The 12,674-nt window shown below is 38.6% G+C and overlaps 1 protein-coding gene across 2 annotated transcripts in view; it reads left to right on the forward strand.

Annotated features, from left to right (window-relative positions):
- The window catches only part of dpy19l3 (dpy-19 like C-mannosyltransferase 3), a 62,206-nt gene that overhangs the window by 20,846 nt on the left and 28,686 nt on the right, over positions 1-12,674 (forward strand). For both annotated transcript variants that reach the window (XM_015000057.2, XM_015000056.2), the window contains 4 exons: positions 269-427; positions 2,546-2,674; positions 8,892-9,003; positions 9,427-9,483. In XM_015000057.2, the coding sequence (XP_014855543.2) occupies positions 269-427; positions 2,546-2,674; positions 8,892-9,003; positions 9,427-9,483 (457 nt within the window). The remainder of the gene's footprint in view (positions 1-268; positions 428-2,545; positions 2,675-8,891; positions 9,004-9,426; positions 9,484-12,674) is intronic.

Below are 12,674 nucleotides of genomic sequence, written 5' to 3' on the forward strand. Positions count from 1 at the left end.
CCAGCCAATGAGCATTGAGATAGATCCAACAACATTCAAAGTAATCAAATGAAAACGTGTTGAACCCCAAATGCATTTTATGCTTGGTGCTAATGCAATGCTAACACCAATTACCTTTACCGGATGTGTTTCTCTGGTGCAAACCTGTTCACTTAGAGAGAGAAACTCTTCTTGCATGTATATCCGCAGAGTTTATGCACTTTAAGTCAAATTTATAGCCAATCATACATTTTGTTGAGAACATCAGGTAATATTATCTCTCCTGCAGGGACTTTGATGCCAGTCTGTATCTGTGTGAGGAAGCCTTTGGGCTGCTGCCACTGGACACTCTGGAGCGCCTGGCTGGCACCCTGCTGCTGTACCCATACGTCCCCACTGTCCTGCTGCTCAGTGGCATGCTGGCAGTGGCAGTGCTGCACAACCTCAGGTACTTGATGCTCAGTGGGAAAAGTTTCAACATAAAAACAAGTTGATTTTGATTGTCCTCAATGGCTGAATGAGCTGGATAAACTGAACTATGCTGAACCTCATATGGGACTATTGAACCTCTGATGGCAACAAGTGATCCAGTATGGTTCTTAAATTTGAAGCATCTTGAATCACAGAAAGTCTCACACACAGATCCATACATCTAACACACACTGTTAGGTGTGTGGCTCGTCTTACAATGTGGCCATGATCAGAAACTTGTGCTGAATAATACATCAGTTCTTTACTACCTGAATATGATCTGGTATACCATTCTCTCTGTATGATAATCTGTGAAACAGTTCTGATTTTGTCTCTCTCAGACACAGAATATTTTCTGTTTTCTGTTGTAAATGGTTGATTAAGCTATCAATTATTCTGATGATTAATTATGTAATTTAATTTACAAAATTGTCCCGTTCTGTAGTAGCTGTTTAAGCTAGTAAAATAAATATGATATAAAGATGTTTATATCAGTAATAGTACACTTGAACAATCAAGTAGATTAATCAGAGAAGAATAATCTATGTATTAGGAGTAGGCAGTGCCCCCTGGTGAGTAAGTGCTTATAAGACTGATATAACACTGTCATGACATAACACCTGTTATGAACATGAAGCCTTTATGAACATGAAGGAGTCTTTATGAATATTAATGACTGTTGTCATTAAGTGCCATTTGGTAAATAATGACACTTTTATTCCAAAGTTGCTTTAAAAGTTGCATTTAAAGTGCCAGCTTTACATTAAAATGTCATTATTTGCCAAATAATCCAAAGTTGGCACTTTTAATGGACTTTTAAAGCAAATTTGCATTAAAACTATTATTTACCGAATGCCACTTCCCAATAACAGTCATAAATACCCATAAAGACTCATTGATGTTCATGACAAGTGTTATGTCATATTTTTATCAGATCATATCAGTCCTATGAATCCCCCTTCAAATGAAGTGTTACCAGAGCTATTTATTGCTTATTTTTAGGCAGTTGTATGGCTGTGAATGATTGGCACAGCAGTGGCTCAAGCACAAATATTGTTCTTAAAAAACATTCCCACTTGAAAGAGGCTTCTTTAGGACTTCATATTCTTAAAAAAGTAAACTGCACATAGTAACTGCATTTAATCAAATTTTAGAATTTACTAATATTTACTGATGTTCTCACGGGACAGTCAGTGGAGAAGATAAAAATAAAATTTCCATCAAGTTTTTTTTTTTTTACATTAATTGAAATTTATCAAGAATAAATAATACATTCTTATGATACAAATTTTTTAACAGTAAATGATAAATCTCCATCTCTAAAGCATACCCTTGTGTCCCATTGTGTTTACTGGTAATACTGGTATAATAAGCTGTGTTTCTAATTAATGAATCAGATGACACTTTGTAAAATAAAGAGATATACAAGTGTGGTAGATGAGATGAGGGCTTTTGTTAGTTGAAGGAAAACCTAAACCAGAGGTCACCATGTTTTCCTTTACCCCTGGATTTCCCTCCATGCTCTGAAAAAGCAGCATCATCCACCAGCTGCCTCTCCCAGCTTCATTTGCCTGTGGTGCAAGGTGATAGGCTGCTCTCAACTAATCAAATTACCATTTCAACTCGCCCTGCGCTACTGGATGGCTGGAATACTAACCTCACAGAACAAAGGGCTATTTGCCAATTCAGGAATTAATTTAATCCAGTATAGCCAACCTCACGTAGTCAGGGGAGCCAGATTTGATTTATATTCAAATGGAAGTCAGTGTCCGTCTGATTCGGTGCAGGAGGCCACATCGTGGGAGTAATATCATCGCCTTCGGGGTCTCGCTCTGTTTGTATGCGCGCTGACTCCTGCAGACAGAAACGGTCGTGGGTGTACATCGTTACATGTCCACTTGCGTGCAAGCTGCTAATGAAATCTGAACAAGAGCTACTGAAATCTGAATAATCAGAACAATATCAATTCCGCCCACCTTCCGTCCGTCCTGCCTCTCCTCTCCAGCGTCTGGATGTGATGTTTTATATATTTACCGTCGGCTTTTGGTAACATGCTTCTTTTCTGCTTTAATGTCTGGTTTTTGTTTCCCATTAGGCCTAAAGGAGGTTGGGAGGAAGAGAAGAGAGCAGCTGCAGGGGGACAGGTGGAGGCTTTCCGGCCAGATGTGGCCTACAATCTGCTGCACTCTGTGCTCTACGGCCTCCTGGCTTTCAGCACCATGAGGTAAACTCTGAATTGTTGAGGCAGCAGAACACGTATACATTCACACTTCCAGGCATAGGCGCTGATTCCTGAGCACCAGTCATGGAAGCATGGCTAGCACCACTGATATACATCACTGCACCAAGTAGCCACTATAGCTAGCCACAGGCACTTTTACTAGGCATTGAGTCATATCCACAAACCCACAGTTCCAATGCGCAGGTATCTGTCGCAAAAATGTTCATAACTTTCTTCTTTATTATACGGTTTTCATAAAATGTAACTTAAATTTAAGCTGTGAAAATTACTGTTTTGATATGCAAACTTTGTGTTATTGGGGCCTGCCATCACAGGTCAGTCACTGCCTCCATGCATTGCATGGCAGGCACCTATTGTTCTACACCCAATAGAATGTCTCTTTATATCTTTATTTTTCTTCCATTACCGTTAATGCGGCTCGTACTGCTGCGTGTACCCCCACAAAAGTGGTATCAAATCGTGCGGCTCGATGCCAAGAAGGGAGCTATTATTTTTATTGGGATTCTGTGTAAAAATGACGACATAAATTGAGAAAAACGAAAAAACTTGAGTCTGAGGAACTCACAGCATCACTAAGATTTCTCTCTGAAACACACACACAGCACAGTGGAGGTCTGACTACAAAACTCTGTTTAACTCCCCCTCACAGGCACACATAGAGGCCTATTGATCTCAAAGTTGGTCATGACATAGATACACATGCCTGCTCCTGTAAAATGTTTTCAAAATTTTCCTAGGGCTTATGGTTTTTTGTCAGGGTCCTGGAGACCGATGCTGGGTGTCTCACAAGTATAGAAACCAGCATCTTGTCTGACAGAGAGAGCCAGCCCAGGTGCAGATCATTAATTACCATAGCAACGAGTCCTAGACAGAGGCAGTGAGTAGTCCCACAGCGCTGAATCAGATCTCACAATGCATTGTGGGAAGAATACATATTTCCTGTGACTATTCATGTTTTGCTTACATAAAATTATTACTTCTCTGAATTTTTGAGTGTAAATTAAAATCTTTAGTATGAAAATTGAATTATTTTTTTTTTAGAAATTAACTATTACCAACTTTCTTCATGTTTTTTTTTTATTTTGGACCATGAGTGAGAACCACATGTGCGAAGCTTATAGTCGTCGGTCTCGGACTGAATTTCATTGACTAGGGGTTTATACCTTGCTTTTCAATGGTGTCTCATCATCATAATACACCTGACAATATTTACAGTTATTGTGTGCTAGTGTTGGGGTAAGTATGTCAGACCTGCATATATCTATTTTTCACAGCAAATTTGAAATGCTTTGTTTAAAGTGATGGGTACACTTGGCAGGCCCCTTAAAATTTCTGCAGGAATTTTCTAGTTCCTAGATATAACTCTATAAACTGTTTGGTTTCTGTCAATTCTTTTAACTGGATAATTAATTTATTTTTACATAATTACCACAGTAGGAAACAGAATGTTAAATACCTTATGAAAAATGTTATCTTACTTGATGACTATTATGAATATTTGCGATGTCTTTGAACAAATGAGGAAGTTAGAGCAGTTTTTATTGTTGGTTGAACTTTTAGAAATTTCAGCGGCTTCAGATCACCGCAGCAACGGAAAAATATCACTAAAAAAAGGGTGAAGAGTAGCTCAAACCCACAAGCACACCTATTACCATGGCAACTGGCTGACAATAGCTAAGACAGAGGAGAGATTAAGTTCAAGTGTATCAGGAACATCAACATTTCTCACACAAACAAAAGATTTATTTCATTACAGTTCCATGTTTTCAAGCTTAATGTTTATTTTGCAATTATTAATAAGCTGCTGCCTGGACATGAGGTGGTTGATTAGCTAGTGACTGCCCACCAACAGAAAAATAAATCGGCGCCCCGGTCTCGCTCTCACACAGATGCGCTTCAAGTCTTCTTTTTATTTCATAACTTAATCAGTTGTAGTCATGCACAAGTATCTCTTTAGTCCATTTCACGAAGTTGGTTAACGGGTTCCTTCAGAAGCCTTGAACAGCTCCAAGTACTTTCAGCTTTGTGCTGTTTTTTTATGGTAAGCGAAGACATTCACAGCAAAACTAAAGGTCCTGATGGATTGTTATGGTTAATGTCTATGCTCTGTGTCCATTAGTATTAGATTTGAAACACAACAGTTCAGAGAGGCAGCAGCAACTGTTCACCCTTCTTCACTTTTTTATCATTATGTTGCATTGCAGACTAGTTCTAAAGCTTTTCTGTAAAAAAAAAGAAAAAAGAAAAGACACAAAATCGAATAACATACTAAAGAAAGTGAAACAATGCTGGAAGCATTCTGCTACAGCACGACTGGAGTCCCACTGTGGTGGGTTTATTTTATATGAATGGGTTTTGGGTTTGTTTCTTGACTCAGGTGTCCCCGATTACAGTGAGTCTTTAGGCACTTCACTTGTCAGGCCTTTCTGATGCAATGGTCAGATGATGGCACTCCTCACTAAAATGCACATGAAGGTTTGCTTCAATTTTGCTAAAGAAATACCTTACTGATTATTATACCAATCTAAAATTAAATAGAACTTTCTGGAGAGAGATTAAAGCAATGTGTTTGGACAAAAGCAGGCACTTCTCATCTTAGGTGCCTTCAGTAGAAACAGTTTAAGACTGGGGATGCTTTTGTGAGAGACTAGCCCTTTTTCACAGTCAGCTAGTAATATGACTCAACTCTGTACAATTTGGGTAGTTTTCCATTACAATTCTTCCTCATCCAGTCGTGCGGTCACTGAGTCTGAAAATTTGTGCAAAGTGATCTTTTCATATTTTATTAAACTTTTTCATGCTGTACTTTACCAGGATAAAACCTCTTTTCAAGGCAGTCCTGGCCAAAAGGCAGCAATAAACACAACACAAAAACCTACACAGATAAAAGAAAATGACAGGCTCTGAAAACATGTACATGTAAGTGAATCATTCTCAAGAACTTTTAGTTTGGATGTAAAAGACTTAAACAAGATTAATTCAGTCAGTCTAGAAGTTTCTTGTAGCAAGTTCTAAAAAAGGGGTATGAAAGCCTTCTTACTCAGTTCTGTCCGAACGGGATGGAAAGAATCAGCCATCCCCGAAGTATTTCTGTTGTGTTATGTTTGAATCCATACGTGACACAAACATAATTATTTGGGTCTTTGTCAGACTCAGTTTCTGTTGTGAGTTTTTACAGATGGCGGGTCAGGTTATTGTAAAACAAGTCTCTTTTGTGGCTCAAACAGTGACTCCACCCCTTACCCAATCAGTGACTGCCGGTCTTCTGACATTGTGTTTTTAGTTCAACTCTACATGCTTGGAAGCCCAGCGAAGTAGATTCTAGAACACTGCCTTCATAGCCATTACCAGAGAAAAACCCTTATAACAGAGATGAGCCATGCCGAGGAGGCGCTAGTGGAAAAGGGCCATAGTTTGCATAGAGTGTGGGATGCCAGCCAATTGTAGAGACTGAACTGAGCAATGATCCAATGCACACAGCCAAGATTACAAAGGAGTACCTTTAGCAGTGGTTTGTGAAAGTTCTTGAGTGGCCCAGTCAGAGCCCAGTTCAGTCCAATTGAACATCTCAACCCATTCTGCCCAGCCAACCAGACTGAGATTGATAGCCCCTGCAGAGAAGAATAGAGAAAATCCCCAAAACTGATGTTCCAAGCTTGTCGGGACAAGATGACGTGAGTCTGTAATCGCTGTCAAAGGTGTTTTAACAAAAATATTAAGTCTTGGTTGTGAACACTTATGCTTATATCATGTTTAAGAATTTCTGTTTGTATTACAAACATGTCCTAAAAAAATGTTCCTTTGTTATTATGAGCTGTTTTATGAAGACTCAGCTCAGGTCTTCATAAAACCTGAGCTGTTTTATGAAGACCTGAGCTGAGAATTGAAACATGAGTACTGGTGGGAGTTCAGGTTTTTCTCTTAAAAAGTGTTAGGCAAATAATGCACAATACTGTCCAGTGTTAAACACCCACAATTTTTGTTCTTATTTAGATGAACTATAAACAATTTATTCACAATTTATTCTGTGTTTTTACACACTTCTACCATGGTAGTAGTTGGATGTTAGGGTGTGATTTAAATTAGATTCTCTCACTTTCTCCAACTTTTATTTTACAATCTGAATCAAACAAAACAGAAAAGCTGGTCATTGGTCCTCATCCACACAGTTTGTGATCTACAACCAATGAGAGATGATTGCTCACAACCTTCTCTGTGAGGTTGACATCTGAGCCAGCAATTAGTCTATGAGGAATCTGAGCTTCTATAACAGAAGTACCTTCAGATTCTTTGTCCGTCTGTCAATTAGATCATGAAAATGTAGCAAAATACCAAGGTATGTATATACTTGTCTTTACATTTGGTGAAGTGTAATATTTATGACATTGATTGATAAGTTTTGTGTTTTCATCATCATCTTTTTAGTTATGTGAAAGCCTGAAAGCAGAGGAAAATATTTTTTTTCAGTTATTTAAAAAATATCATGGACTGATCAGTTTTATTCGCCACCTGGAACTGTCATGTTTCTGCTTAGCATCGCAATTACTTTTCTCTTTCATCCTGCTTTATTTTAGGTTAAACTAAGTCTAGATATTAAATGATAAGCCATGCACACCAAAGCACTCTGCTGTCAAACATACAGTGTCTGTCAAAAGCTCTTTTAAAGTGCCAGGTTTTGTGATGTAAAAATATGAAACCATGATGAATCATTTTAAAACTTTTTGCAGCTTTGATGTGACAATCTGTGATGTTCAGTCCAACTACAAAACAAACGTTAGGAGAAGAAATGTGAATAGGAAAACAGATCCAATGACCTGGCTGTGTACCCACTCTTTAATCTACTTGCTGAGTCATATTTTGATTGTCTGCAGTCGTGTTGGGTAAACAACTGCCATCAATTATAGTTAATTTACAGTAATGTTTGGACATTTATCTGGCGGTTTTGTTCATTTGCTTCATTTAACTAAAGATACAATTTGCAGAAAGGATTCATTTTCATTTTACAAATGCAAAAGTTGGAAAAGGGCAATAATATTGTTATTATTGATGATAATGAATACTATCTTTACCATTATCATGATATCAGTATCATGATAATAATAAGCTTCTGTGGTTCTGTACATCACATTTCAGTTTAAAAAAGGTTTGGTACTGAATTCTAAAGAATTGTAATTTAAAGCCACTTTATGAACTTTACTATAAAATCCTTCCAGTGAGGTTTAATCACAATAAGGGAATTTGCATTGAGAGATTTCTTAACAGTGCATTTATAAAATAAGGTTCCAGTTTTGAGAGGAATAAAAATATTGTAGCTGTGGAAAAAAACGGTGTGTTTTGATGAGATTTACTGTCCTCCACATTGGGTCAGCACCAACTAAAATTTACCTTCTGCTACTTTCAATGTGGTCACCAAGTGGAGCAGATCGCACTGGAAGAACGAAGCTGCTTTGATGAAGAGCTGTTTGTGTTTCCCTCCTCTGTTCCACCTTTAGAGGAGGGGTCAATGTTAAGTTTTGAACATCAACAAATGATGTTTTCTTCATCAAGCACAAATAATGTTGCTCAAAAGTTAATCCACCGGAGAACATCAGTAACTCAAGACACCACAGAGACTGAAGTGAAGGATGCTAAAATCTAATGAAAGCAAACAGTTTATAAAACAGATTCCTGTTGCAGTCCAGGCGCTTGAAGCTTCTCACAGAACCACAGAAGCTCTTAACACGATGCAAGTTGTATTTGGAGAAAAGCTCCACGTCTGATGTCAGCACTTTCTCAGACATGCTGATTACGAACGAAAGGCCAAAAGAGCAGAAGGCAGTGTCTGTCAGACAGCTGCTTTGCATTTAGCAGACTTATTTCTGGATATTTCTGCACCTCTTTCAGCCTCACCCTCAGCGTACCAGTGAACTTCTGTCCCATGATATCTCACCTTGTTCACTCTCCTGTTTCATCTTTCCCTTTGCTTCAAAGGCTGCTGTTGAAAAATAAGATCTGGGCCAACATTTTTTTTTTTTGCTACTAACTTTAAGCTCCCCATTTTCAACGCCAGTACCTAGCTTCTGTTGCAAAGAAAAAGGCTGAAGAGCTTGGAGTTCAGATTTCCATGCTGCGTTCCTACTTTTCTCTCCATTATGGGAACTCGGGCTGTTTTTCTGTTTTCAGATCAGAAACTTGACTCCACTCGTGTACTTTCCCACAGAATGAAATACATTTGGACAGGCCACATGTGTGCGGTCGCGGCATATGGTGTGTGTGGGACCGACCTGTGGACTCTGCTTCTCAAAGCTCTCCGTTGCAACACTAAAGTTCTGGTACATACCTCTCTTTCATGTCCAAGTCTAGTTTTCTCTGTATGTTTTTATTTTTCATTTTGATTAAATATTGCACAGCTTTTATCTTTCTTTAATTTTCCAGTAAATGGGACCTCCCTGATTTGATTGATTTGTGCAAATTAATATGCTTCTAAGTGAAAGTTTTAAATTATTTGTTGGTTTAATGTGAGTGTGACTCATACTGCTGCCCTCTGCACCTCACCACTAGGTGTCAGTGTGGTCCTAACATGACCACAGCAGGAATTAAATTCTTGATAGTTGGAGAACAAAGCTGCTCTTTCTCTCATCCCTGTCTTATGTTGTCTTACATGTTTTCCAAGAGCCACCTACGTTTCTGACTCTTCTCATTTTGTACATCTAACTTTACACCTCAGTATTTTTTGTTATCCTCTCTGTTTGCAGCTGCGGTTTATCAGATATGCAGTTCCAGTGCTGATGATTGGCTGGCTGTATTATAAGGTAGGCTGTCTTCCTGCTGCTTTATGATCGTTGTCGTATTGGCAGATCCATCACTAATACTCTGTCAGTTTGAACAGACCATAACGAATGCTGTGAGCAAGGCTGAATCACCTGAAGGAAGAAATAAACAAAGCCTAATTTTATAAGACATTTAAACTTTAAGCATTGTAAAGTGCCTTACTTTGAACACGAGAATAAATAAGATAAATTGCTGCAGCTAAAGTGCAGTAGATGTGTTGTGTTTCCAATGTTTATTCAGTATTACCTGGTGTCGATGTGTAGTATAATGTCACAGAGAGGGATTTCTGTCACTGTCTGACTACTTGTCTGTAACTGCAGGTTGAAAATTAGGAGAAGTTCGCTTTTGCTCTCTGTTCCTAACCATTACCAGCTTAGGGGAATTTTTCTCTGTCCTGCTATATCAGTGAATAATTTGGTTGATCTTTAGGAATACACCACTGCGACGGAGGTCTAAAAGCTTTGAGATTTTTACTTTTTTTCTCTTAATATTTCCTTCAGCCAACAGAGTATAGTCAACACAGGCAGAGATGATTCCTTTCAAAGGTTTGACAACACTCAACCTGAGCTCTCATGAAGCACAGCTCTTATTTTAGGAGTCTGTTTCTTAAAGGGGCAATTTTTTGTGTTTTCCAGGCTCACAGTGCCATTTTATACCACAATCAAGAAACTATGTTAACCAGTGACGTGCGGTCAGGTCATCATGGAAAAATAATATATAATAATAAAATCATATTTTCACCCTGTGGTTTGTACTATAAAGTACCTATTTTTCATTTAATTTAACCAAATCTGATTATTTTTTTCTTCAAAATCGCTGAATTTTCGCATTTTCCCATTCAAGTGCTTGGAAGCTAAGCCGGTGAGGCAGCAGTGAGCTGAGCCTCACCTGGGGTTGCGCAACCTCTCGCTAACTACACTGGCTGCCACTCTATGAGAGCATGCTCCTCCTGTCTGTGCGTCGCCAATAAAATGGTTAAAAATATTTAATGTATGAACTGATTTTCCATAATTTAGCTTATGTATTTAGTGTACTGTGTTTTTATTGTCACTAACTGTAACGTGTTTCGTGTGCTGAGGAGCGATCAGAAATGGCAGAGAACAGATTCGAGGTGAGGCAGGCAGTTCTCATGCCTCATCGCTGGGGGCGCTCATGAACCCAGACATTGTGACTCCACAACTGCAGAGTAGGAGACAGTAACAGCGAGCTAGCTATACAGTAGCTGCGCTGATACAGAGAGCGAGAAAGACGTGGTTTTGAGTTGTACTTTAACAGTTTCTCCCTTTGCTGTTAAGCACAGCACGAAATTGATAATATCTACATGTCTAAGTTTGATTGAGATAACGGAATTATTCTGTGGCATCTAAGCATCACATGTTAAAAAAATAGTCTTTTTTGCCCTCCAGCATTGTACGCATGCGCAAAATTTCCTTAAGTAAACAGTAACATACAGGGGGTCTAGATTTGCAAATCCGATTATAATTAAGTCGGTGCCTCGCCAGCTATGAACCTCACCGCACATCACTGATGTTAACGTATGTTATTATAAAGTTAATGTATATATTAAATATGACTTAAAAGAAATTTGACTTTGTAATTTAGCTCCTTGAAATTGGGACTCTGGGTCTTTAAAAACTCCTGCTCTTTCTGAAACTTCAATTTCAGGAAGTCATCACAACATGGCTCCTCTATTGATGCTTTAACAACATTTTTACCAGAGTTGTTCTGAGAAGTAACTCATATAATGAGCTCCACAGCTGCAAACATCTGGTGCAGTCCCACCAGATGTTTGCTAATTGCTCCCGGCTAGTCTGAAGGAGCTGGGTGGTGGAGTCGTGGGGTGGAAGCTTGGAAAGTACCTCTTCGAGAAGGGGCTCTTGAAAGGGAATCCAACCAGGCATTTTGCACAGCTAAATGGTTGCCATGAAGATTAAAGGATTTCTCAGCCACTCATGAAAAAATTAAGGCAACACTTCAAGTATGTTTTTGGTGAGGGAGTAACATTATAACATGCTGTACAGTTCAAAAAAGTTAATTTTACATAATGCTGCCCCTTTAACCTATGTTCAGTCCAGTCAGCTAACTTCAGCCTGGCTTGTCCTGCTCTCCTTCAAAGAGCCAGGACCAGCTCAGTGTAACTTATTGGGGAATGACCCAGGCAGGCCGACGGCCTTGGAGTCTACGGTCAGTGAGTAATTTTCCAGAATGGACAGATTACAAGTCCGTAATGTGTGAAGGAGAGCTGAACCTCCGGATTAGGCCACAAAACAGGCTGAGAGACAGCAGCAGAGAAGTCATGCACTCTTTAGTTGTCCTTTCACTGTGGATGTTGTTAGGGTACACCTATGCAACACCTCCATCTTCAGAGATTTGGTTTATGATGTTCACAAATAACCAAATTCTATGATATTCTATGTTTTTATGCTAAATTCTGTGATTCAGAGATCATGTAAATGATCCCTCTATGAAGGCTGTCTTTTCAGAGGATACTGTACCAACGTTGGCGTTGAGAGCGCTTTGAGACTGATGTGAGAGCATTTTTCTGTGAACAAAGATAAATGTAGATCTGTGTGTGTTTACATCTCACATACTCTCGTTACACTTGGCTGAGTGTCTGGGCTGTAACTTGATAAAATGAATGTAATGGACCACATAATCACAGACAGGTCTTTTTCAGCCAGTCAAAGTAACAACCAATCACAACCAGCAAATCAAAATCCCACATCAAGCTGCAGACATTATTGAACAAATGGTGTATTTAAGAAAACGTAATACTATACAAACTTAGATTTAGTACCTTAACAATATTATTAAAGCATACAAATAGTCATTGTTATCCATTTAGATAATATTCCTTTTTATTTATTTTGCTTTTAAGTGTAACCAGCATTATGTAGCTTGTTTTAAGATCCACAGGCTGATTACTTAATTAGGATTTAATCAAAGTGTAAAAAATAATATTTTTTATTTTCTTTGTAATTTTTGGTGTTTGCCTTTTTTACAACTCTATAGTTGGTGTTCAAGTATTTTCAATAATGTTATCCGGTTACACATAGTTACCTGTCATATTTTCGAATTTCCTGTCAACTTTTAACCATTTTTTATGCAAAGACCTGGGGAGGTGCTGGTGGACTGCCCAAACACCCCGACCACCAGGCTTAGCTGGTTTTCT

Source organism: Poecilia mexicana, unplaced genomic scaffold (assembly GCF_051168715.1).
Source record: "Poecilia mexicana isolate PSO_F unplaced genomic scaffold, ASM5116871v1 scaffold_3, whole genome shotgun sequence".
NCBI lineage: Eukaryota > Metazoa > Chordata > Actinopteri > Cyprinodontiformes > Poeciliidae > Poecilia > Poecilia mexicana.